At 43.7% G+C, this 27,288-nt stretch overlaps 1 protein-coding gene across 1 annotated transcript in view; it reads left to right on the top strand.

Moving 5' to 3' along the window:
• The window catches only part of ASH1L (ASH1 like histone lysine methyltransferase), a 78,934-nt gene that overhangs the window by 4,877 nt on the left and 46,769 nt on the right, over nt 1–27,288 (top strand). Inside the window, 2 exon segments of the mRNA XM_084223012.1 lie at nt 6,114–6,623; nt 20,834–25,598. Coding sequence (XP_084079138.1) covers nt 6,213–6,623; nt 20,834–25,598 — 5,176 coding nt within the window. The 5' untranslated portion in view covers nt 6,114–6,212.

The raw sequence follows: 27,288 nt of genomic DNA, 5'->3' as shown, positions 1-27,288 counted from the left end.
TATAATTCTAATCAGAAAAATTAACTATTTCTTAACTAAAATATATTATAAAGGTTTAATCTGACACCATGGATGAGGGATAATTCAGAACAAGACTTGGAGTATAATTCTAATCAGAAATTTACTATATCTTAACTAAAATGGAATTATTTAATCTGACACCATGGATGAGGGATCCAGTTCAGACCAAGACTTGGAATATAAATATGATCTGAAGTTAACTATTTCTTAACTAAAATATATTATATTATTTAATCTGATACCATGGATGAGGGATAATTCAGAACAAGACTTGGAATATAAATATGATCAGAAATTAACTATTTCTTAAATATAATGATTTAATCTGACACCATGGATGAGGGATAATTCAGAACAAGACTTAGAATATAATTATAATTAGAAATTAACTATTTCTTAAGTAAAATATATTATAAAGGTGTAATCTGACAGCATGGATAATTCAGACCAAGACTTGGAATATAAATATGATCAGAAATTAACTATTTCTTAAATATAATGATTTAATCTGACACCATGGATGAGGGATCCAATTCAGACCAAGACTTGGAATATAATTCTAATTAGAAATTAACTATTCCTTAACTCCAGTATATTATATGATTTAATCTGACAGCATGGATAAGGGATAATTCAGAACAAGACTTGGAATATAATTCTAATCAGAAATTAACTATTTCTTAACTAAAATAGAATTATTTAATCTGACACCATGGATGAGGGATCCAGTTCAGACCAAGACTTGGAATATAAATATGATCAGAAATTAATTATTTCTTAACTAAAATATATTATATTATTTAATCTGATACCATGGATGAGGGATAATTCAGAACAAGACTTGGAATATAATTATAATCAGAAATTAACTATTTCTTAAGTAAAATATATTATAAAGGCATAATCTGACAGCATGGATAATTCAGACCAAGACTTGGAATATAAATATAATTAGAAATTAACTATTTCTTAACTAAAATATATTATATTATTTAATCTGATACCATGGATGAGGGATAATTCAGAACAAGACTTGGAATATAAATATGATCAGAAATTAACTATTTCTTAACTATAATGATTTAATCTGACACCATGGATGAAGGATAATTCAGAACAAGACTTGGAATATAATTATAATCAGAAATTAACTATTCCTTAACTCCAGTATATTATGTAATTTAATCTGGCACCATGGATGAGGGATAATTCAGAACAAGACTTGGAATATAATTCTAATCAGAAAAATTAACTATTTCTTAAGTAAAATATATTATAAAGTGTAATCTGACAGCATGGATAATTCAGACCAAGACTTGGAATATAAATATGATCAGAAATTAACTATTTCTGAACTAAAATATATTATAAAGGTTTAATCTGACACCATGGATGAGGGATCCAATTCAGAACAAGACTTGGAATATAATTCTAATCAGAAATTAAATATTCCTTAACTATAATGATTTAATCTGACACCATGGATGAGGGATCCAATTCAGAACAAGACTTGGAATATAATTATAATTAGAAATTAACTATTTGTTAAGTAAAATATATTATAAAGGTGTAATCTGACACCATGGATAATTCAGACCAAGACTTGGAATATAAATATAATCAGAAATTAACTATTTCTTAACTATAATGATTTAATCTGACACCATGGATGAAGGATAATTCAGAACTTCATGCAGCAACCATGGAAAGCAGAAACACAGCTAAGCACCTCACTCACATGATTAAATATGATCATTTTAGATCTTTAAAGTCCCAAGCATCAGAGTTTTCAGGGTGAATTCTTGCAAGTTCTTTGAAGTGTGGCTGTCACCACTTGGCTGCTCATCTGCTTTGACATCCACGAGGTTTTAAGGCAGGAGCAGATGCTGCAGGGAGCCCGAGGAGTAGCACAGAGGAAGGAAAGTGAGAAAAGAAAACAAACAGAGGAAGAGGAACAGGAGGGAGGGAAGAGCCAGGGAACACCTGAGAACACCTTGGAGACAGGGACAGGCAGCTTGAACTTGATAAGGCAGGGAGGGAGATGGGATCTGGGTGCCACTCACACATCTGTGAATTAGAGCTGGGAGAAGTTTCCAGTGGAAAATGGGGATTAGGGCCAGGATCAGCATTTTTGTTGTCTGTGTTCAGAGTAATTAATGGAGAAATAAATGTGTGTATTTTATAAATAAATAAATGTGGGGGCCATCAACCTGGTTTGTTTTGGGATAGTCACTGATCCTCTTAGCTCAGAGCAGGATCTGAACACCTTTCCTCTGCTCTTTCCCACTCTGCAGTTTGAATCTTGCACTTTCTAAAGGTCAGGCTGTGAGTCTTGCTGTTGGGTTTGTGTTTGAAGCTGATTAATTAATTTTATTTATAAGAAAATGTGTGATTGTCACTGCTCTGCACTCCAGTCACCAGAGCAGAAAGATTTGTGTGAGCACAGGTTTGAGAGGAGCATGATGGCATGTGGGATTGTCCCTTTTCTTAGACTTGAATCATACAAATTATTTAGCTCAGAATGATTTATTTACCTGCTGGCCAATTTTCCTTGCACATTTGTGACTGGTTTTTGAAGCTGATGAATTAATTTTATTTATAAGAAAATGTGTGATTGTCACTGCTCTGCACTCCAGTCACCAGAGCAGAAAGATTTGTGTGAGCACAGGTTTGAGAGGAGCATGATGGCATGTGGGATTGTCCCTTTTCTTAGACTTGAATCATACAAATTATTTAGCTCAGAATGATTTATTTACCTGCTGGCCAATTTTCCTTGCACATTTGTGACTGGTTTTTGAAGCTGATGAATTAATTTTATTTGTAAGAAAATATCTGATTGTCACTGCTCTGCACTGCAGTCACCAGAGCAGGAAAGATTTGTGTGAGCAGAGGTTTGAGAGGAGCATGATGGCATGTGGGATTGTCCCTTTTCTTAGACTTGAATCATCCAAATTATTTAGCTCAGGATGATTTATTTACCTGCTGGCCAGTTTTCCTTGCACATTGATATTTATGAAATAAATCCCATTTTGAGTTTTTGTTGGACTAACATTGGCCTTTGAACTGACTCACTTTCTGTGTCCATGCACACTGCTCTACCCTTTTTTATTCCTTGTAAAATGGAGATTTTATCTAATTCCCTCTGCTCTCCTGAGTGATAACAGCAGGTTTGATTGCTGAGGATGTGTGGAGTTGGAAACCAGAGGTGCAGCTGGAAACCCCCTGAATAATGAGCACAGAACACGTGGAAATAAGTTTGTTTTCTCTGAGGACTCAGCCAGGCTGCTCTGGTGTTCCCAGCAGCATTTCTTCTGCCCCACTAATCCTGGCATCTGTCCCCCATCCTGTGTCCCCTTGCTGCTCTCTGGTGTCACCTTCCACCTTGCTGGTCCTTTCCCCACCCCAAAACTCAGCTCCTTGCTGCTGCTCCCCCAGTTTTTGGCTGGCCAGGTGCTCTGTGCTCCTTCTGACCTGCCAGGATGCCAGAAATCCCAGAAAAGTGCTGGGCACCTTGAGACCTTTATCTGAAACTCATTTGGAGATCAAGACATCTTTCCATGCCAGTGCTCACAATTAATGACTTAATAAATGACTTAATGACTGTAGGGAAGATGAGGACAGAAGATTCAGGCTGGGTTGGTGCCTGTGATGCACTTTTCAACAAATCAGTGTTTTTTCACACTTGTTTCTGATCCATTTTAAAATTGATAAAGGTATTTAAGTGCTGAAGATATTTAAATATTTTCTCCTTAGAATGCTCCCACAACAAATAATTTCTCAGTGGCTGCAAGAAAGATGGAGAGAGAATTTACAAAGGTTTAGGGAGAGGACAGAGGGGAATTGCTCTGTGGTGGGGGTTCCCCATCCCTGGAAGGGTTCCAGGCCAGGTTGGACAGGACTTGGAGCCACCTGGGATGGTGGAAGGTGTCCAGTGGCAGGAGTGGAATGAGATGAGCTTTAAACTCCCTCCCAATTATTATTTGAGATTTTGGGAGTTTGCTCTGCAGGATAAAATGACAAAGAGCACAAGTTTGGTTTGTTCTGTGGCAGGGAGGGAAGCTCAGACCCTCACAAACTTCGAGCTTGACTCTAATTTGCTTAATTCAGATGATTCCCTCTATTATTTTCTGGTAAAATGTCAATTTTCTCTTCCTGCCAGCTGTGTGCTGGTGGAAGTGTGGGTTTCCCTCTGCCCTCAGGAAGTGTGGGAATGTTTGGTGGGGTTGGCAGCCCCCATCCTTCTTCCCCAGCTGTGGAGAGGCCGAGTGGATTTTGTGGTGTTTGTAAACTGAGGCACACGTGGCTCAGGGTGGGATCATTAACTAAAACCAGAATTTGGCTGGGGTTTGGATGCTGCCTCGAGGATTTAATTTCCCTGCTCCTTCCTCAGATGCAGCTGGGGCTGTAGGACTGGGACTAACTGGGCTCTGGTTATAAATAAAATAAAATAAAATAAAATAAAATAAAATAAAATAAAATAAAATAAAATAAAATAAAATAAAATAAAATAAAATAAAATAAAATAAAATAATTCATCTGATGGTCAAGATTAAAATCTGTAGCCATCATTGGAAATGTCATGTGGATCGTTTGGAAATGAAATAATCACATTATTTTATTTTGCTCTTAGTATTGAAAAGAGTTTTGCAGATAAATTGTGCATTTGTAGGAGGTGACTGGAAGCGTTGGTGTCTTGGAGCAGCAGCTGGAGTTTGTCTGGAGTGCAGTTGTTTGCTTTCTAATTGGTTTTATAGATGATATACTTATTTATCATTATATTATTTTTATATTCTTTATATAGTATTATTTATATATTGGTTTTATATATTATATATAGGGTTTATATATTATTATTTATATATAGGGTTTATATATTATAATTTATATATTGTTTTATGTATTATTATTTATATATTAGTTTTATATATTGTTATTATATATTTGCTTTATGAATTAATTATATATTGGTTTTATATATTATTTATATATTGGCTTTATAGATAATTCTATATTGCTTATATATAATATATAGATTTATGTATTATCATTTATATATTGGGGTTTGATATATATTGGCTTTATAGATAATTCTTTCTATATTGGTTCTCTATATTATATATAGATTTATATATTATTGTTTATACATTGGATTTTATATATATTATTTATATATTAGTTATATATAATACATAGATTTATGTATTATCATTTATATATTGGGGTTTGATATATATTGGCTTTATAGATAATTCTTTCTATATTGGTTCTATATATTATATATAGATTTATATATTATTATTATTTATATATTGGGTTGATAGATATTATTTATATATTATTATTTCTATATTGGTTATATATAATACATAGATTTATGTATTATTATTTATATATTGGGGTTGATATATATTGGCTTTATATATCATTCTTTATATTGGTTATATATTATATATAGATTTATATATTGTTATTTATAGGATTTTATAGATATTATTTATATATTGGCTTTACATATTATTATTTATATATTGGTTATATATTATATATAGATATATGTATTATTATTTATAGGATTTGATAGATATTATTTATATATTGGCTTTACATATTATTATTTATATATAGGTTATATATATTATTTATATATTAGTTTTATATATTATTTATATATTGTTTTATATATAATATATTGGTTTTATGTATTATTATTATTATATTGGTTTTATATATAATATATTGGTTTTATGTATTATACATAAAACATAATATTATACATAATACATATTAACATTAATATTATGTTTATATATTATATATTTGTTTTATATATTATTATTTCTATATTGGTTTTATGTGTTATTATTTATATATTGTTTAATGTATTATTATTTCTATATTGGTTTTGTGTATTATTTCCATATTGGTTTCATGTATTATTGTTTCTATATTGGTTTATGTATTATTATTTCTGTATTGGTTTTGTATATTATTATTTCCATATTGGTTTTATATTCCTATATTGGTTTTAATTAACATTAATTTAATTTGTGCTAGAAAATCCAAGTTTATGCTGTCTGTCTTTTCCTCCCCAGAGTGAAAGATGCTGACTGCCCATAGTGGAACAGCTCTCCTGAGGAACATATCTCTGTAAATCTTCCCTCAAAAAATCACCTGCAGGCAAATATTCTGTGATGGACCCTCGGAATACTGCTATGTTAGGCTTGGGTGCTGATTCTGAAGGGTTTGCTGGCAAAAGCCCCTCTGTGGCAAACATTGGCACCTTGGTGGGCAAAGGGGAAGCAGAGCTCGAGGGCTGCAGCAAGGAGGAGGAGGAGGGGAAGAGGAAGAGCGGCGCAGAGAGCAGCAAGAGCGAAGCTCTGGGAGATGCACAGCAGCAGTTCTCAGTGAAAGAAACCAACTTCTCAGAGGGAAACCTCAAATTGAAGATTGGCCTTCAAGCCAAGAGGACCAAAAAGCCTCCCAAGAACCTGGAGAATTATGTCTGCAGGCCTGCCATAAAAACCAGCATCAAGCAGCCAAGAAGGGCTCCCAAGAGTGGGAAGATGACAGAGGAGAAGAACGAGCACTGTCCTTCAAAGCAAGTGAGTGATGTGGCTGGGGGGGGATTTGCAGCTCATGGGACATTTAAGCTGGGTTTAAAAGCTTCATCATCCCTGCAGCACTGTGTCCTGCTGGTTTGCTGTGTGACCTCTGAGACTGAAGTGGCTGCAGTTAGGAATGGTTTTATTTCGTGGCCATTAGCAGGAAGAAATGCTCAGTTTGTTGTTTCAACAGCAGTGAAAGGTGATTCCCATGTTCACTTGAACTGAAAAGCAGTGATTGGAATTTGTAACAGAGATTTTGAATCCTTTCTTTTACAAAGTTGGAAGGGTTTGAGTTGAGGCTCTGGGTCTGCTCCTTGGATTTCTGGTTTTTTCCTACCTGTTAGAATCACTTGTTTTGCTGTGTCTCACCTGTCACTGCTCAGGCAGGGTCTGAAAAGGAAGATTGACTTTTCCAAATGAGTTAAAAACCAGCCTGGTCTGCATGGAGTGATGTGCCAGGGCTTTTCCAAACCACCAGGAAGCAGTCCTGCCTCGAGGATTTGTTTTTATGATCTCCATGATGTAAGCAGTGAGAGCAGCAGTAGCAGATAGGGAAAAGAGGATTAATGGCAAGGATTGCAAATAGAGATGTGAAATTTTTGAAGGGTTTGGTTACAGCCTGCTCTTTTCTCCAATAAATAGAAAAGTTTTGGTAATCAAGGTTAGAATATATCCTTGTGTGGTACTGCCAGGGGAATCCAGGGAATCCCTGGAAGCTGGAGTCCTTCCTTTGCAGGGATTTTCTCTTCAGGCTGTTCCTCCTCCAGAGCTTCTTAAGGCTGAAGCATTTCCATTTCTCCAGCCTGTGTGCTGTTCTCAAGGCTCCCTGCAGCAATCTGTCCTGTCACAACCTGCCCAAGGGGGAGGAAAATTCCTCCCTTTGTGCTGAGGGGATGTGTGCCTGCCATCCCCAGACCTTTTCCTGTCCCCTGCCATCCCCAGACCTTTTCCTTTCCTCTGCCATCCCCAGACCTTTTCCTTTCCTCTGCCATCCCCACACCTTTTCCTGTCCCCTGCCATCCCCAGACCTTTTCCTTTCCTCTGCCATCCCCAGACCTTTTCCTTTCCTCTGCCATTCCCAGACCTTTTCCTCTGCCATTCCCAGACATTTTCCTGTCCCCTGCCATTCCCAGACCTTTTCCTCTGCCATCCCCAGACCTTTTCCTTTCCTCTGCCATTCCCAGACCTTTTCCTCTGCCATTCCCAGACCTTTTCCTTTCCTCTGCCATTCCCAGACCTTTTCCTTTCCTCTGCCATTCCCAGACCTTTTCCTCTGCCATTCCCAGACCTTTTCCTTTCCTCTGCCATTCCCAGACCTTTTCCTTTCCTCTGCCATTCCCAGACCTTTTCCTCTCCCCTGGCACATCCTTTTCCTGTCCTCTGCCATCCCCAGACCTTTTCCTTTCCTCTGCCATTCCCAGACCTTTTCCTCTGCCATCCCCAGACCTTTTCCTTTCCTCTGCCATTCCCAGACCTTTTCCTTTCCTCTGCCATTCCCAGACCTTTTCCTCTGCCATCCCCAGACCTTTTCCTTTCCTCTGCCATCCCCAGACCTTTTCCTTTCCTCTGCCACCCCCAGACCTTTTCCTCTGCCATCCCCAGACCTTTTCCTGTCCCCTGCACATCCTTTTCCTGTCCCCTGCCATCCCCAGACCTTTTCCTCTCCCCTGCCATTCCCAGACTGGAATTGCCCTTGAGGAAGAGTCACCTTAAAGAAAAAGGAAATTTGGGGATGATCTCAATGCCAGGGTGAGAATCTTCCCAAGGAGCTGCAGTGCCAGGGCAGGAGGAATGGCTCCCACTGCCAGAGGGGGTCTTGGGCAGGAATTCCTCCCTGGCAGGGTGGGCAGGCCCTGGCACAGGTGCCCCTGCATCCCTGGAGGTGCCCAAGGCCAGGCTGGACAGGGCTGGGAGCACCTGGGATGGTGGAAGGGGTGGAATGAAATCTTTCAAATCCCTTTGAACCCAAACCAGTCTGGGATTCTGAGCAATAAATGATGTGTCTGCAAAACAAGTGATGTGTGAGGGCTAAAATTGCCTTTTCCAGACTCTCACATTGGGGTTTTCCTGCTCTGCAAACAGAGGTGTTTGCAGCCAGCAAAACTGAACAAGAAATTCTCAAGTGTTCCTTGCATAACTTCACATTTTGGCAGTGGTCTTTATTTTACATTCTTCCATTTCAGAACAAGCTTATTATTGCTAATGATGTTTCTAACTTTGGCTTGAAAAACATCAGAAGAGTTGATGGCAGTTTGTTATTACACTGATGGTTTTCTTTTTTCTTTTTCTTTCCTTTTTTTTGACAAGACTCTGTTGCAATAAGTTGAATATTGGAACAATCTAGAATATCCAACCAGTGATTTCTCTTCATGTCTGAATTGAGGTGGCCCCTGCAGCTGAAAAAATCTCTTTTTCAGGGGTGGGGTTTAATGTTAAGTGAATCAAATGAGGTTTAGGGTGTCAGGAAAAGGTTCTTCCCCCTGAATGGGCACAGCCCCAGGGCTGCCAGAGCTCCAGGAGGGTTTGGAAAATGCTCCCAGGTGGGATTTGGGGTGGCAGTGCAGGCCCCCTGTGGGTCCCTTCCAGCTCATAATTCCCTGATCCTCCTCTCCAAAGGCACCACTGTGTCTGGAGACTTTCCCTTTGCATCAAGAGTTCGTGCCCTGGGAGTTTTCACCAGAGAAAATAATCAATATTTGAATTCTCATGGTGCCAGCAGGGATTCTTCATCCTCAACATCTTTGTTTATACACCAGGATTTTATTTATTTTTTTTTTTAGAGGTGCATCCCATTGGAAATGGAAAATAGAAAAGGAGGCAAATATTAGAGAATATTTTGATGTGATGCATGTTGAGATCACATCACTTTTAGATTTTGCAGCTCCTCTCAGTGCTCTCCTGCCTGGCAAGCAGCCCTGCATGCAGAAGATGCAGATCTGTTGCATTAAATTTGCATTATTTCCAAGAGTTTCAAATCCCTGACTCATGATAACTCATTTCACATCCTCTGCTCTCTCCTGACTCGTTCTGAGGTGGTGTTTTAAACCTTTCTGTTCCCTGCTGCCATTTTGCACTTGGAATTGTTAGAAATGCCACCAAACAACATCCTGCTGATTGCTGAAGTGGGATTAAAGTGTCTGTGTGGAAATAAATGGCAATGATGGCTTGAAACCATCACATGTTTTGAATATAATACCCAAGGGTTGGTGGTTTTTTTTGTCTTAATAAAGTGAATTTTAGCACTGTAAATTACACTTCAGCAAAGCTCCCCATGAATTTTTGCTGTGGATGCAGCAAACATTCAGAGCCAGGTGTGGCTTTACTTGCAGCTCTGAAAAGGAATTTTTTTGTTCTTTTAAAGGAGCAATGAAGAATTAGAATGAAAATTGAGCACTTGCAGTGTGCACAGTTCACCACTGAAAGGCAAAGAGAAGTAGTGGGATTCTCCTGGAGTGTTAAAATGAAAATAGGAGGAAAATCCTTTACATTTGAGGTTTTTTTCCCTCAAATTCAGGACTGATAAAACTTGGGGAGTGTCTTCAGACTGGTTTATCTCCAGGCTGAAAAGTTTAGGGGATGGAAATTGGAGTCACAGAATCCTTCAGGCTGGGAAAGACCTCCCAGGTCTTGGAATCCAGCACTGAACATATTTTGAGCACTTCCAGGGATGGTAATTCCACACTTCCCTGGGCTCCCTGTTCCAGTGCACTTTCAGTAAAGAAATTTTCCCTGGGATATTTACAATTTGTCCTCTAGAAATGTGTAGGCATAAAAGTTAATAAATATTTATTTTTTTTTCCTGAGGAGAAAATCATAGAGCAGGAAAGGGAAAGCCAGAAATGACATTCCAAAAACCAAAATGAGCAGGTCCTGCTGTGTTCACTGACACACAGGATGGATTTCATTCTTTCTAAAAGTGTCCTGGGGCAAGCAGACATTGCTGGCTAAGCCCAAAACCCTGAGCCTTGAACAAAAATCAACATTTTATCCCTTTTATTTCCTAGGATGGGGTGTGGGAATGGTTTAGCTGTTTGGCAATAAAAGACAAGAAGTGACAGTGGGAACACAGGGCAGCAGGTTGGGACTTGCCCTCCTGCTCCTGTGGAAAACTGCTGAGTGCAGGATTTTTGAGTTTTCTCTTGCCTTTGGTCATGCAGGGAAGTTTGCTGATGAAATCACAGCCACCCACTGAAAGACTTCCCAGCAAAAAACAAAAAAAATGTTTAAAAGATGAAGAATTGATTTATTTTTTCCTGTAGGATCTGGGATAAAAGTGGTTTTGTGTTAGGTTAATTCCACAGAATTGTTGTTTAGTTTTTAGAAAAAGCTAAAAATAAAAAAGTCTTGGAGGTGAAAAATAAAACAGCATTTTTATTTGGGGAATTGCCTAGAGTATGTTGATGCCACAGCTACAAAACAATTCCTGGGATTCCTCAGAATGCTCCTTTGAATTCTAGCCTGAGCATTGGCCAAAACAATAATGGAGAAATGAGTGTATGTGCATAAAAAATCCTCACTGCTTGCCAGTGGCTCTCAGGAGAAATCCCAAACAACATTTTCATGGGCAGCCTGCTCCCTTTGAACTAATTCAGGTGCTGGAAGGAGCTGAGACTATTTTGAGTTTTGGAACTGGGGTTTAGTTGAGAGCTGTGACACCAGACTTGATGGATGTGCCTGTTCTCAGGAAGGATCAGCTCCCCTTGACCTTTTTGCACATAAACACCACTGATAATGACAGTAAATCATGATCCAGGGTAATAAACCCTGATGCCCTTTTGAAATTAAAGATTTTTTTATTTGCTGTTGGTGCCTGTGATGATTCTGGAATCACAGAATTCTTTAAGATGATGGAGCTCAGCTGTTCCTCAGCACTGCCAAGGCCACCCCTAACCCATGTCCCAGCAGTTAGAACCTGTTAATTTGGATAATTTATATCAAAATAACCTGGGATTATCAATCCCCAGATGAAACAGAATTTTCAGTTCAGCACATAATGATCCAGGGTAACAAACCCTGATGCCCTTTTTAAATTAAAGATTTTTTTATTTGCTGTTGGTGCCTGTGATGATTCTGGAATCACAGAATTCTTTAAGATGATGGAGCTCAGCTGTTCCTCAGCTCTGCCAAGGCCACCCCTAACCCATGTCCCATCAATTAGAACCTGTTAAATTTTATAATTTATATCAAAATAACCTGGGATTATCAATCCTCAGATGAATGGTGCAATAGGAGATACAGAATTTTCAGTTCAGCACCTAAACACCAGTGATAATGACAGTAAATAATGATCCAGGGTAATAAACCCTGATGCCCTTTTTAAATTAAAGATTTCTTATTTGCTGTTGGTGCCTGTGATGATTCTGGAATCACAGAATTCTTTAAGATGATGGAGCTCAGCTGTTCCTCAGCTCTGCCAAAGCACCCCTAACCCATGTCCCAGCAATTAGAACCTGTTAATTTTTATAATTTATATCAAAATAACCTGGGATTATCAATCCTCAGATGAATGGTGCAAGTCTAGAGCTGAATGTTCACACAGGATTTTCAGTTCAGCACATAAACACCACTGATAATGACAGTAAATAATGAGTCAGGGTAACAAACCCTGATGCCTTTTTAGAATAAAGATTTTTTTATTTGCTGTTGGTGCCTGTGATGATTCTGGAATCACAGAATTCTTTAAGATGATGGAGCTCAGCTGTTCCTCAGCTCTGCCAAGGCCACCCCTAACCCATGTCCCAGCAATTCTAACCTGTTAATTTGGATAATTTATATCAGAATAACCTGGGATTATCAATCCCCACATGAAACAGAATTTTCAGTTCAGCACATAATGATCCAGGGTAATAAACCCTGATGCCCTTTTTAAATTAAAGATTTTTTTTTTTGCTGTTGGTGCCTGTGATGATTCTGGAATCACAGAATTCTTTAAGATGATGGAGCTCAGCTGTTCCTCAGCTCTGCCAAAGCCACTCCTAACCCATATCCCAGCAGTTAGAACCTGTTAATTTGGATAATTTATATCAAAATAACCTGGGATTATCAATCCTCAGACAAATGGTGCAATAGGAGATACAGAATTTTCAGTTCAGCACATAAACACCAGTGATAATGACAGTAAATCATGATCCAGGGTAACAAACCCTGATGCCTTTTTGAGAATAAAGATTTTTTATTTGCTGTTGGTGCCTGTGATGATTCTGGAATCACAGAATTCTTTAAGATGATGGAGCTCAGCTGTTCCTCAGCCCTGCCAAGGCCACCCCTAACCCATGTCCCAGCAGTTATAACCTGTTAATTTTTATAATTTATATCAAAATAACCTGGGATTATCAATCCTCAGATGAATGGTGCAAGTCTAGAGCTGTGTGTTCACACAGCAGATACAGAATTTTCAGTTCAGCACATAAACACCACTGATAATGACAGTAAATAATGATCCAGGGTAATAAACCCTGATGCCCTTTTTAGAATAAATGGGTTTTTTTGCTGTTGGTGCCTGTGATAATTCTGGAATCACAGAATTCTTTAAGATGATGGAGCTCAGCTGTTCCCCCAGCTCTGCCAAAGCATCCCTAACCCATGTCCCAGCAGTTAGAACCTGTTAATTTTTATAATTTATATCAAAATAACCTGGGATTATCAATCCTCAGACAAATGGTGCAATAGGAGATACAGAATTTTCAGTTCAGCACATAAACACCAGTGATAATGACAGTAAATCATGAGCCAGGGTAACAAACCCTGATGCCTTTTTGAGAATAAAGGTTTTTTATTTGCTGTTGGTGCCTGTGATGATTCTGGAATCACAGAATTGTTCAGGTTGAGAAAGAATTTTAAGATGATGGAGCTCAGCTGTTCCCCCTGCACTGCCAAGGCCACCCTTAACCCATGTCCCAGCAGTTATAACCTGTTAATTTTTATAATTTATATCAAAATAACCTGGAATTATCATTCCTCAGATGAATGGTGCAATAGGACATACAGAATTTTCAGTTCAGCTCAGTTTCAAACTCAGAAAAATGCCAATTTTATGGAAGTTTCGTGTGTTTAATGGAATTGCTTTGGGCAATGCTTTTATTGGCTGGATTTTTAAAGCAGACAGTTGAACTAAAGATTGCACAGGAACAAATGTTTCAGTTTTTAAAGCACAAAATGCTTTTTGATGCGATGCAATCTCACTCTTTTGAACAGCTTTGTGCCCAGATGGGCCATTTCATTCCAGCTGACACCAGCAGGGCTTGAAATTTGGGCTGCAAAGGCACAGAAATTCCAGGAAAAACTGTTTTAGTTGATTTTTTATGGTTTTGTCCATTTGAGTGCAACATTGGGACAGTTCCTTGTAGAGAGCAGGTGAAACACTCAGGAGATGCTGATGTTATTTTCTTTTTTTCTACATTAAAATCTGACAGGGTGCTTCCCTAGCTAAATATAAATATAAATATAAATATAAATATAAATATAAATATAAATATAAATATAAATATAAATATAAATATAAATATAAATATAAATATGCCCAAGGAAGGAATTAAGGGCTGGATGCTGCCCTGTGAGCTCAGCACCAAAAGACAGAGAAACATTTAGAGGTTCATGGGAAAATGTGAAAATCAGAAAAACAAAAACTTCCACAGGCACAGAAGGGTTTGATTTGCAGCCTTAGGAGAAGCTTGGGTTGGTGTAAAAATACAGCACACAGATATTAAACAGAAAAATAATTAAATTATATAGTTGTAAGTAAAAATATGCCTTAAAAAAGTGAGAAACTATAGAGGAAAAATGCAGCACACAGATATTAAACAAAAAAATGATCAATTTATGTAGTTGTGACTAAAAATATTCCTTAAAAAAGTGAGAAACTATAGAGGAAAAATACAGCACACAGATATTAAACAGAAAAATAATTAATTTATATAGTTGTAAGTAAAAATATGCCTTAAAAAAGTCAGAAACTATAGAGGAAAAATGCAGCACACAGATATTAAACAGAAAAATAATTAACTTATATATCTATAGCTATAAGTAAAAATATTCTTTAAATAAGTGAGAAACTTTAGATAAGATGGTGAAGAGTTTATAAATTAAAAGTTTAGAAGTTATTACAGAAACACATGTGCATAAATGAGACAGAAGCCATCAGACAAAAATATCCACAGTGCAGCAGAAGTTAAGTAAAAGTGATAAATTAGAAAAATAAAAGAAATTCTGTGGCAACTGTCAATTAGATTAGAAAGTTTGGAAAGTTATATTAGTTTTGAAAGTTATATATTATGATATATTATATATTATATTATTATTTATTATTATATTAGAAAATATATAATATATAGTATATTATATATTATTATAAAGTGATTTATTGTCTTACAAAAAACCTTGTGGCTGCTTTGGAGCTGTAGCTGAACACTTTGAAATCTCACAACTTCCAAGACTGATCTTTATCTCTAGAATGAATAATTCTGAATTGAGAACAGCCCCATCCTTCGTTTCCAGCAGTGACAGTGACAGGAGCAGCCCCTGAGGATGCTCTGTCACTTGGGCTTGGCTTCAGGTGGCACTGCTGGGGTTTGGGGTCCCTGCTGGGGTTTGGGGTCCCTGCTGGGATTTGGGGTCACTGCTGGGATTTGGGGTCCCTGCTGGGGTCTGGGGTCCCTGCTGGGATTTGGGGTCCCTGCTGTCCCTGTGCAGGTGGCAGTGCTGGGATTTGGGGTCACTGCTGGGATCTGGAGTCCCTGCTGGGATCTGGGGTCCCTGCTGGGATTTGGGGTCCCTGCTGGGATTTGGGGTCCCTGCTGGGATTTGGGGTCACTGCTGGGATCTGGGGTCATTGCTGGGGTCTGGGGTCCCTGCTGGGATTTGGGGTCCCTGCTGTCCCTGTGCAGTGACACTGCTGGGATTTGGGGTCCCTGCTGGGATCTGGGGTCCCTGCTGGGATTTGGGGTCCCTGCTGGGATTTGGGGTCACTGCTGGGATTTGGGGTCCCTGCTGGGATTTGGGGTCACTGCTGGGATTTGGGTCCCTGCTGTCCCTGTGCAGTGACACTGCTGGGATTTGGGGTCCCTGCTGGGATTTGGGGTCCCTGCTGGGGTCTGGGGTCCCTGCTGTCCCTGTACAGGTGGCACTGCTGGGATTTGGGGTCCCTGCTGGGATTTGGGGTCGCTGCTGTCCCTGTGCAGTGACACTGCTGGGATTTGGGGTCCCTGCTGGGATTTGGGGTCCCTACTGGGATTTGGGGTCCCTGCTGTCCCTGTGCAGTGGCACTGCTGGCTGCCCCTGCCCAGGGAGGTTTCCTGGGTGTATCCCAAGGTGTTTCCTGTTGGATTCAGCCTTTTTCTGACCCAGACATGGCACCCTGAGAGGTGTTTTAGGAACTTTTCTTCCCTTTTCAGTCCCATGTGAAGGGTGAGGTGATACAGATGTTACAATTCATGCCATCACAATCACAAACTAACTATTTCTTAATTTTAATATATTCTAAGTGTTTCTTGGCCTATCAGCTTTAGCTGTAAATGCCTTAAAGAAAATAATTTAAATTACCCCTCCTAGGTCTGACTACAATGCATCTTTCATAGTTTTATTTCTCTAAAGTAGCCACTCTTATTTGTACAGCCATCCTTTGAAACTCCTTTCCAGCTCCATTTCTCTCTCAGCAACGTCTGTTCTATTCCAGAACATTTCTTAATCAACATTTCTCATTTCAAAATTCTGTGTGTGAGGGGAAGGAAGAGCTGTCCTGGGGAGGTGCTGGAATCCCCACCCCTGGCTGTGTTTAAAACAAGCCTGGATGTGGCACTGGTGGAATCCCCATCCCTGGGTGTGGCACTGGTGGAATCCCCATCCCTGGGTGTGGCACTGCTGGAATCCCCATCCCTGGGTGTGGCACTGCTGGAATCCCCATCCCTGGATGGGTTTAAAACAAGCCTGGAGGTGGCACTGCTGGAATCCCCATCCCTGGATGTGGCACTGGTGGAATCCCCATCCCTGGATGTGGCACTGGTGGAATCCCCATCCCTGGATGTGGCACTGGTGGAATCCCCATCCCTGGATGTGGCACTGGTGGAATCCCCATCCCTGGATGTGGCACTGGTGGAATCCCCATCCCTGGATGTGGCACTGCTGGAATCCCCATCCCTGGATGTGGCACTGGTGGAATCCCCATCCCTGGAGGTGGCACTGCTGGAATCCCCATCCCTGGATGTGGCACTGGTGGAATCCCCATCCCTGGATGTGCCACTGCTGGAATCCCCACCCCTGGCTGTGTTTAAAACAAGCCTGGATGTGGCACTGGTGGAATCCCCATCCCTGGAGGTGGCACTGGTGGAATCCCCATCCCTGGGTGTGGCACTGGTGGAATCCCCATCCCTGGAGGTGGCACTGGTGGAATCCCCATCCCTGGATGTGGCACTGCTGGAATCCCCATCCCTGGATGTGGCACTGCTGGAATCCCCACCCCTGGCTGTGTTTAAAACAAGCCTGGATGTGGCACTGCCTGCCAGGGTTTAGTTGAGGTGTTGGGGGTGTTGATGATCTTGAAAGGCTCTTCCAACCAAGCCAGTGATTCTGGGAATTCTGTGTTCTGGGGGATGTCCACACTCCTGAGAATGTGTGTGGGATGTGTGTCCTGGGGGGACTGGGGGATGTGTCCCTCAAACCCCTCCCTGTGTTTGGGGGGGTTCCTGGGGGTGCTCTGGGCTTTGTTCCTGGGGGGGTCCTGGGGTTGTTTCCCAGGGGGTATCCTGGGAGTGTCTTGGAATTTGTTCCAGGGAATGTCCTAGAATTTGTTCCTGGGGGTGTTCTGGGGTTTGTTCCAGGGATGTCCTGGGCTTTGTTCCTGGGGGTGTCCTGGAATTTTTTCCAAGGGGTGTTCTGGGCTTTGTTCTTGGGGTGTCCTGGGGTTGTTTCCCAGGGGGTGTCCTGGAGGTGCTCTGGGCTTTGTTCCTGGGGATGTCCTGGAATTTGTTCCTGGGGATGTCCTGGGGTTTGTTCCTGGGGGTGTCTTGAGGGTGTCCTGAACTTTGTTCCAGGAGGTGTCCTGGGGGTGTCCTGGAATTTGTTCCTGGGGGTGTTCTGGGCTTTGTTCCTGGGGGTGTCCTGGGGTTGTTTCCCAGGGGGTGTCCTGAATTTGTTCCTGGGGGTGTCCTGGAATTTTTTCCAAGGGGTGTTCTGGGCTTTGTTCTTGGGGTGTCCTGGGGTTGTTCCCCAGGGGGTGTCCTGGAGGTGCTCTGGGTTTTGTTCCTGGGGGTGTCCTAGAATTTGTTCCTGGGGGTGTCCTGGAATTTGTTCCTGGGGGTGTCCTGGGGTTTCTCCCTGGGGGTGTCTTGGGGGTGTCCTGGAATTTGTTCTTGGGGATGTTCTGGGCTTTGTTCAGGGGGTGTCCTGGGGTTGTTTCCCAGGGGGTGTCCTGGGGTTTTTTCCTGGGCTTTGTTCCTGGGGGTGTCCTGGGGTTGTTTCCCAGGGGTGTCCAGGGCAGGGTCTGTGTGCTGGGATAGTTGGGCTGATGTGGCTGAAGTTGCTTTTCCTGATTCCCTCAGTATTTGAGCAGTGGAGTGCAGTTCTTCCAGTGTCCTTTTTATCCCTGGAGTTGGGGCTGTGCATGATTGCAGTTTGATTTTGGTATCTGCAATTCTCTTACTCCTCCTTAGTGGCAGCAATACCTGCTATTCACTTCAACCAAAATTCTGAATTTTTTAATCTTACAGAATTGTAAGAAGAAGCTTTGACTCTGGGGCTGATGTTGGGAATTTTTTTAATGTTTCTGCAGCCTTCTGGAGAGGAAACATCTCTAAATGTTTCTGTTAGAAATTACTGGATGAAATCTTGTTCTTCAAAATTTCCCTCCAAGTTGTTTCTGTTAATCATGCTGATTATTAAGTAGATTTATGGGGGAAAAAAAATCCCCAATAAGAATTTTGGGTTTAAAAATGCTGAAAAAATGACAGACTTTTTTGACTTCTTGTCTGACATCTCACTACATGCTTCATGTTCTTTGAAATAATTTTCAGTGTGCTTGGAAAACTCACTCACCCTTAGATGAGAAAGATTTCCAGGGCACACACCTTCAGCTTTCAAAGGATCTGTGTTTGATGCTAAAGTCTTGTTTGCAGAATCCTGGCATCTTGCTCAGATCAAAGCTGGTGTTTGGAAGGGTTTTGTTATTTATTTATTTATTATTAAAGCATCTATTCAAACTTCCAAGCCTTTTGTTTGGAAACAGAGGTGAGCAGGGAAAAGCAGAACCTGCCAAGAGGTGTTGGATACCCAGCAGTGGCAGTGAGGGCACCACAGACCCTGCCAGAGCACCCAGGAGGAGCAGAAAAAAGAACAAAAATGTGGAGTTCAAATGCAGGGATGAGGAGCTGAATTCCCAAGTCAATATTTAGGTGAATTTTTGAAGTCTGCTGAACAAAGGAGATTTTTCTTCCAAAGTTCTTGTCAGAATTTCAGGCTGGAGGAGGAGGATGAAGCTCTCTGAAGGCTTTAATACACATGAGTGACTCTCTGGCACTCAGAGCCTGCCCCAGGGAATTCCAGGAGCTTGGATTGCAGGCTCAGGGTGGTGCCATGCTGACTCAGGGGTTCCATGAGAGTGCCAGGCCTGGAGGTGGGCACAGAGAACCCCCCTGTGCCATCCCTGCACATCTGGGGTGCAGAGGCTCCCCCGTTACCCTCACAGCTGCTTCTCATCTCAGCAGCATCCAGGCTGCACATTCCTGGTGAAAATCCTTCATGGTCAGCACCAGAACTGGCTGCTGAGAGGAATCCAGGCTGTCCCTTCCTTCAGCATCCATAGCTCCAGCTCTGGGATCAGGCTCTAATCAGGTGCTGGAAGTTCCAGAGCAGTTTTTTATGGCAGAGGGATGAAGAGCTGTGGCATTGATGTTTTTCACTCCCTGATTGTTCTGGTAGGTCCCAGGAGGTTTTCAAATTGGGAACAAAATCACAGAATGACAGTGACTTTGGGCTGGGAGGGACCTTAAAGCCATGGCAGGGACACCCTCCACTGTGCCAGGCTGCTCCCAGCCCTGTCCAGCCTGGCTTTGGGCACTGCCAGGGATCCAGGGGCACCCACAGCTGCTCTGGGCACCTGTGCCAGGGCCTGCCCACCCTGCCAGGGAGGAATTTCTCCCATGTATCCAATCTAAATTTTCATTTTTCCAGTTTGAAGCCATTCCCCCATGTCCTGTCCCTGCAGTTCCTGATGAACAGTCCCTCTCCAGCTTCCCTGGAGCCCCTTCAGACCCTGCAAGGGGCTCTGAGGTCTCCACACAACCTGCTCTTCTCCAGGCTGAGCATTCCCAGCCCTCCCAGCCTTCATCAACTTCATGGCTTCCTCTGGGCTTGCTCCAGCATTTCCATGTCCTTCTGAGGCTGGGGACATCAGAACCATGGGCAGAATTCTCTCATCAGGGCTCAGAGCCTTCCATCCCCAGTGTGCACTGTGTGTGAAGAATGTCCTTCCAAAATGAAAGAGGAATTTATTGAGATGCTCTCAGGAGGATTTATGATGTGTTGCAGTTTTGATTTTAACCTTTACAGAAGAAATTTCAAGTTTGCTTAGGTGTGAGCTGGAAATAAGTGTGAGTTCCAGTTATTCCATGTGTGTGCATTTTCACACTCCTCCCCTCCATGCAAACAGAATCATTTGATTTATTTTATTTTGCTTCTTTTCCTGACTGTCAGGGCTGTGCTGGGAGGAGCTGTTGGTGCAGGGGACAGGGCTGAGCTGCCAGCAGGACAGAGTGACAGTGCCAGCCCTTCCAGGGCACTGCTCAGCACCATGTGAGCTCTTCAAGTGCTCTCACACTATAAATAGCTCAGCACTTTGTTGTTAGTGAGTTTTTATTAATAAACATCAACAGCGGTTTTGGAGGATATTTGTAATAATTGGGGGATAGATTAAATGGTTTGTATTTCCAGGGAGGGAGTTTGGGTTTTGTTAACATCAGCATGTCCACCATTCAAACATTTTAAATATGAATATCACTATTATTTGCTGAATGTGTTGATTTTATTATGCCATTATTTAAATTGCTGATATTACTATTGTTTGGTTTAAAATTCACAGGCTCATTCAGCCTCTGTTTATACAGTAACCCTGTTACCAGAGCAAGTGTTAATCACCAAAACATAAAAAGATACTGTGTTACTCCAAGTGATACTTTGTACCCTGTTCCTAAAGACTTTTTTTTTTGTTTATTAACTCTTAGGACCCTTCCAAGTCTTACAAGAAAGCTGGAGAAGTTGCACCAGTTGAGTTACACCTGGAAGAAGGTATCGAAGTAGAAACAACCCCTTTATCTAAGAAAGTTTCCCCATTGCATTCTGAAATGACAGATTATCTAAAGTCATCTCCTCCAACCCTTATCAGTAGCCATAATTCTGATTTAAAGGATAGAACAGAAATTAACGGAGCAACAACTGTCACAGAAAAATTGGCTCAACTTATTGCAACTTGTCCTCCTTCCAAGTCTTCCAAAACCAAGCAGAAGAAGCCTGGAAGTGGAAATGGATCTACATCTGGTTTGGTGAAAGACTCTGGGAAGAAGCTGCCAGGAGCTATAAGTGCAAGTGGGTTGGTTAACAAAGATTTGGTGAAGAAGCTGCCAGGCTCTGGGCTCGCTGTGGGATTGGTGAACAAGGACTCAGGGAAGAAGCCATTAGGGATTGGCAGTGCTGCCATCCTGGTGAACAAAGACTCTGGGAAGAAGCCCCAAGCAATCAGCCCCTTAATTGGATTGGTTAACAAAGACTCTGGGAAGAGGCCTCCAGGGATCAGCACTCCAACGGGGTTAGTCCACAAGGATTCAGGAAAGAAGCAGCCGGTGAGCAGCTCTGCAGTTGGGTTGATCAGCAAAGATGTGGGGAGGAAACTTGCAGGGATCAGCACTCCAAGTGCACTGCCTAGCAAGGAGCCTCTCAAGAAGCCAGCAGTGGGGATCAGCACTCCAGCAGGATTGGTTAACAAGGATGCTGGCAAGAAGTTGTTGGGAATAAATAATCCTCCAGGTCTGCTTAACAAGGATTCTGGAAGGAAGATGCCAGGGACTGGGAACGGCACAGCTCTGGTTAACAAAGACTCTGGAAGGAAGACACCAGGGATTGGCAGCCCCATGGGACTGGTCAGCAAGGAGCCTGGCAGGAAGGTGCCAGGAATTAGCAGTCCCGTGGGATTGGTTAGCAAGGAGTGTGGGAAGAAGCCAGCAGGGATTGGCAGCCCAGCTGGTTTGGCTACCAAGGACTCTGGAACTCTGAAAGCAGACTCCCTCGTGCCCTCCTCAGAGCCCTTTAAGCTTCCTTGCAATTCAAACCTCAGTAGCCTTGAAAGCCACGAGCCTGCAGATTTACTGAAGGAAAACACAACCAGCAAAACCTTTGAGAAGCACATTATGAGACAGAGCAAAGAAAGCATCTTGGACAAGTTTTCAATTCGGAAAGAAATTGCTGATGTAGGCAAAGAGATGTTCAATGAAGGAATGTGTGTGCCACAGGATGCCTACTCATCCAGTGAGAAAGGGATTTATGAAACATCAAAGCACGAAAAGCAGCCTCCAGTTTATTGCACTTCACCAGACTTCAGGACAGGAGGTGCCTCGGAGGTGTCGACAGCCAAGTCCCCGTTCAGTGCAGTGGGAGAGGGGAATCTCCCATCTCCTTCCCCCACTGTGTCTGTCCCCACCCTGAGCAGGAGCCTCTCCACAGCCTCCTCCCAGCTGGCCTCCAACTCATTGCACTTAAGTTCCACGGCAGAGCTCTTGGAAGGCATTTCAGATCCCGTGGGCAAAACGCCCTTCTCCTCGGACAGCTCCCTGCTGAGTCTGAACAGGACATTGAACCACACCCTCAGCACTGATTTTAAAGGTGCTGAGAAAGACTTAAGTGATTCAAAAGCATCTTACATGGAAACTTCAAGAACAAGTCCTCCCACAGGGAAAAAGCCCATTTTGGCAGCTGAGACAAGCATCCACGCTACTGTCACCCCTTCAGTAGTTAGTTTTACCAGCTTGTTTGGGAGCAAGCAGTACCTCAAGATCGGTGCAATAGCTGCATCTGAGAAATCCTGCCAAGGAGCAAAAAACCTGAGCAGCACTCAGCAATCCAAACCTTTAAAGAAAAGGAAAGGGAGGAAGCCACGATGGACTAAAGTGGTGTCGAGGAGCGCGTGCCGACCTCCGAAGGGTCTGGAACTAGAAAGGTCAGAGCTTTTTAAAAACATTTCATACAGTGCACTATCCAGCAGTAATTTGGAGCAGGCCAAATTCCTGAAAAACATCGGATCATCCTCATTCGTGGAGCACGAGTTTGTCAAACATCAGTTGCCAAAGCTGAACGAAGCGAGTGGACAGTCTCTGGCGCTGCTGGCTGAGGCTGACAAACAAACTCCCAAATTCTACAGCTCTCACAAACAACCTTCTAGCCTGTGTATGTCAGATGACTTCTTACCTGACATATACAAACCCAAGAGAGGAAGACCTAAATCCAAGGAAATGCCAGAACTCGAAGGTCCCCCCAAAAGAACTCTTAAGATCCCAGCATCAAAAGTCTTCTCGGTGCAGTCAAAAGAAGAGCAAGAACCTCCGATTTTGCAGCCTGAAGTTGAAATTCCCTCCCTAAAACAAAGCTTATCAGGACAGGCTTTTCCTAAAAAGAGAGGGAGACCTAAAAGGCAGATCAGGTCATCAATAAAAATGAAACCACCTATTCTGTCTGTGGCACCTTTTGTTGGAACAGAGAACTCGAGCAAGATGGGGCCTGAAAGTGAACAGCATCGGCCCGGGGAGTTCTTTGAGAGGAAGGACCAGCTCCGAGGGCCAGAGGAAGTCCAGAGCCCCAGTATTTGTAGCATGAGTGATTTGGAAGTAGACTCAGACAGAAAAGTTGCCAAGAGAAATAACGGACAGTTAATGAAAACAATTATTCGAAAAATAAATAAAATGAAAACTCTGAAGCGAAAGAAACTCCTGAATCAGATTCTGTCCAGTACAGTGGAACCAAATACCAAAGGGAAGATGCAATCCAAGCTCCACAACACCGTGTCCACTCTTGCCGCCACGTTCGGTTCAAAACTCGGCCAGCAAATCAACGTCAGCAAGAAAGGAACGATTTACATAGGAAAAAGGAGAGGGAGGAAACCTAAAGCCGTCCTGAACGGCATCTTAGCCAGCAGCGCCGCCAGCCTGACGGTTCTGGAGAAGTCTGCCCAGCAAGCTCCCGGTACGTCCCTAGGACAGGTCCTTCCCCACCTGCTGCCCTCGGCGGCGAACCCGCCCGAGATCCTCCCGTCCCCGGTTTGCTCGCAGTCCTCGGCCGTCAGCGGCGGGCAGAGCCCCGTCGGCAGCGACGCCGGCTTCATCGAGCCCAGCTCGGTGCCCTACCTGCACCTCCACTCCCGGCAGGGCAGCGTGGTGCAGACGCTGGCCATGAAGAAAGCCGCCAAGGGGAGGAGGAGGCTGTCCCCACCCACGCTGCTGCCCAACTCCCCGTCCCACCTGAGCGAGCTGACGTCGCTCAAAGAGGCCACGCCGTCCCCCGTGAGCGAGTCGCACAGCGACGAGACCATCCCCAGCGACAGCGGCATCGGCACGGACAACAACAGCACCTCGGACCGCGCCGAGAAGTTCTGCGGGCAGAAGAAGAAAAGGCACTCGTTCGACCACGTGTCCCTCATGCCCGCCGAGAGCTCCGCCGTGCTCGGCAACCTGAAGGAGAAGCACAAGCACAAGTGCAAGCGCCGCGGCCACGATTACCTCAGCTACGACAAGATGAAGAGGCAGAAGAGAAAAAGGAAAAAGAAGTACCCTCAGCTGCGAGGGAGGCAGGACCCTGATTTCCTCGCCGAGTTAGAGGAGTTAATAAGTCGATTAAGTGAAATTAGAATAACCCACAGAAGTCACCATTTTATACCCCGAGATTTGCTGCCTACCATTTTTAGGATAAATTTCAATAGTTTCTACACCCACCCTACTTTTCCTTTAGATCCTTTGCACTACATTAGAAAACCTGATTTAAAGAAAAAGAGAGGCAGGCCTCCAAAAATGCGGGAAGCTATGGCAGAAATGCCTTTCATGCATAGCCTCAGCTTCCCCCTGTCCAGCACCGGGTTCTACCCCTCCTATGGCATGCCTTACTCCCCTTCTCCCCTGGCAGCTGCTCCCATAGGATTAGGTTATTATGGAAGGTACCCTCCAACTCTTTACCCTCCTCCACCCTCTCCTTCTTTCACCACCCCCCTGCCCCCCCCTTCCTACATGCATACGGGCCACCTGCTCCTCAACCCCACCAAATACCACAAGAAGAAGCATAAACTCTTGCGCCAGGAAGCTTTCCTCACCACCAGCAGGACTCCTCTGCTGTCCATGAGCACGTACCCCAGCGTCCCCCCCGAGATGGCCTACGGCTGGATGCTGGAACACAAGCACAGGCACCGCCACAAGCACCGGGAGCACCGCTCCTCCTCCGAGCAGCCCCAGGTTTCCATGGACACCATCACGGCCAACAGCTCCTCCAGAACGGTTCTGGAGTCTTTGAAGCGCTACAGGTTTGGCAAGGAGGCTGTTGGAGATAGGTACAAACACAAAGAGAAACACAGATGCCACATGGCTTGTCCTCACCTCTCACCTTCCAAGGGTTTGCTGAGCAGAGACGAGCAGTGGGTCAGGAGAGAACCTTCGGAGAACAATTCCTTGGCGCTGGGATTACAGACACCTCTGCAGATAGACTGCTCTGAAAACTCCCCAGCCCTGTCCCTGGGGGGGTTCACTCCCAGCTCAGAGGCAGCCAGCAGCGATGAACACACAAACCTTTTCACAAGTGCAATAGGCAGCTGCAGAGTCAGCAACTCTGCCAGCACCAACGGACGGAAAAAGTTACCTGAGAGCCCCGGCCTCTTCGGCGGGCAGGAGGCGGCGCTGAGCCGGCCCCTCCGCAAGGAGCCCGTGCCTGCCTCCCTGGAGAAGGCCCTGCAGCCCCTGGCAGGTAAGGGAGCAAGGCCTTTGCATCAGTTTTGCTGGGTTCTGTTGTGGCAAACTCGGCTGGAGCAGGGGCAGGTGAGGTTTTGGCTCTGCAGAATCATTCTGGGCTCCTGCCCTCACCAGGAGCTCTGGTCCATGAGTTTTGTTGTACCAAACATGACTGGAACAGGGGCAGGTGAGGTTTTGCCCCTGCCTTCACCAGGAGCTCTGTTCCATGATTTTTTCTGGGATCTGTTGTACCAAACACAGCTGGAGCAGGGGCAGGTGAGGTTTTGCCTCTGCAGGATCATTCTGCCCTCACCAGGAGCTCTGTTCCATGATTTTTTCTGGGTTCTGTTGTACCAAACACAGCTGGAGCAGGGGCAGGTGAGGTTTTGCCTCTGCAGGATCATTCTGCCCTCACCAGGAGCTCTGTTCCATGATTTTTTCTGGGATCTGTTGTACCAAACACAGCTGGAGCAGGGGCAGGTGAGGTTTTGGCTCTGCAGGATCATTCTGGGCTCCTGCCCTCACCAAGAGCTCTGTTCCATGAGTTTTTCTGGGTTCTGTTGTGGCAAACACAGCTGGAGCAGGGGCAGGTGAGCTTTTGGCTCTGCAGGATCATTCTGGGCTCCAGCCCTGCCCCTGCCCTCACCAGGAGCTCTGTTCCATGAATTTTGTTGTACCAAACATGACTGGAGCAGGGGCAGGTGAGGTTTTGCCCCTGCCCTCACCAAGAGCTCTGTTCCATGATTTTTTCTGGGTTCTGTTGTGCCAAGCACAGCTGGAGCAGGGGCAGGTGAGGTTTTGCCTCTGCAGGATCATTCTGGGCTCCAGCCCTGCCCTTACCCTCACCAGGAGCTCTGGTCCATGATTTTTCTGGGTTCTGTTGTACCAAGCACAGCTGGAGCAGGGGCAGGTGAAGTTTTGCTTCTGCAGGATCATTCTGGGGTCCAGCCTTCACCAGGAGCTCTGGTCCATGAGTTTTGTTGTACCAAACATGACTGGAGCAGGAGCAGGTGAGGTTTTGCCCCTGCCCTCACCAGGAGCTCTGTTCCATGATTTTTTCTGGGTTCTGTTGTACCAAACACGGCTGGAGCAGAGGCAGGTGAGGTTTTGCCTCTGCAGGATCATTCTGGGCTCCTGCCCTCACCAGGAGCTCTGTTCCATGATTTTTTCTGGGATCTGTTGTACCAAACACAGCTGGAGCAGGGGCAGGTGAGGTTTTGCCTCTGCAGGATCATTCTGCCCTCACCAGGAGCTCTGTTCCTGCAGTGTCAGCCCAGACTGACCTGGGATCTCCCCCAGAGCCACCCATGGCAGTCTGTCCCACCTCCCAACAGACTCCTCTTGCTTCCTTACAGGCTGAGGCTTTGCTTTCTCTGCAAAGGTCTTTGCTTTTTCCATACAATTTTAATTTTCCAGAGAAATGAGGGAAATTTTCACGATTTTTGATACTTTCAAAGCCATTTTTGAAGTTTGGTTGGTTTGGTTCACACCACCTGTTGTTGCTACTGTTGTGAGTAATGTTTCCATTTAAGAAAATGTTTCCTATTCCTTTTGTAACTCCATTTTGGTAATTTGACAATCTCTGCTACAACAGAGCTTTCAATCCTTGCCTTGAGGCCTCTTGCAACACCTCAGAACAGCTGGGGGGTGGTGCTGGGGATGCCTGAGACCAAACCTAGAAATTTTGGATTTATTCATAGTTGGGA

The sequence above is a fragment of the Fringilla coelebs genome (assembly GCF_963513975.1).
Source record: "Fringilla coelebs genome assembly, chromosome: 29".
NCBI classification, from domain to species: Eukaryota; Metazoa; Chordata; class Aves; order Passeriformes; family Fringillidae; genus Fringilla; species Fringilla coelebs.
Note: the sequence above shows the minus strand (reverse complement) of the source record. Positions and strands in the feature narration are given on the sequence as shown.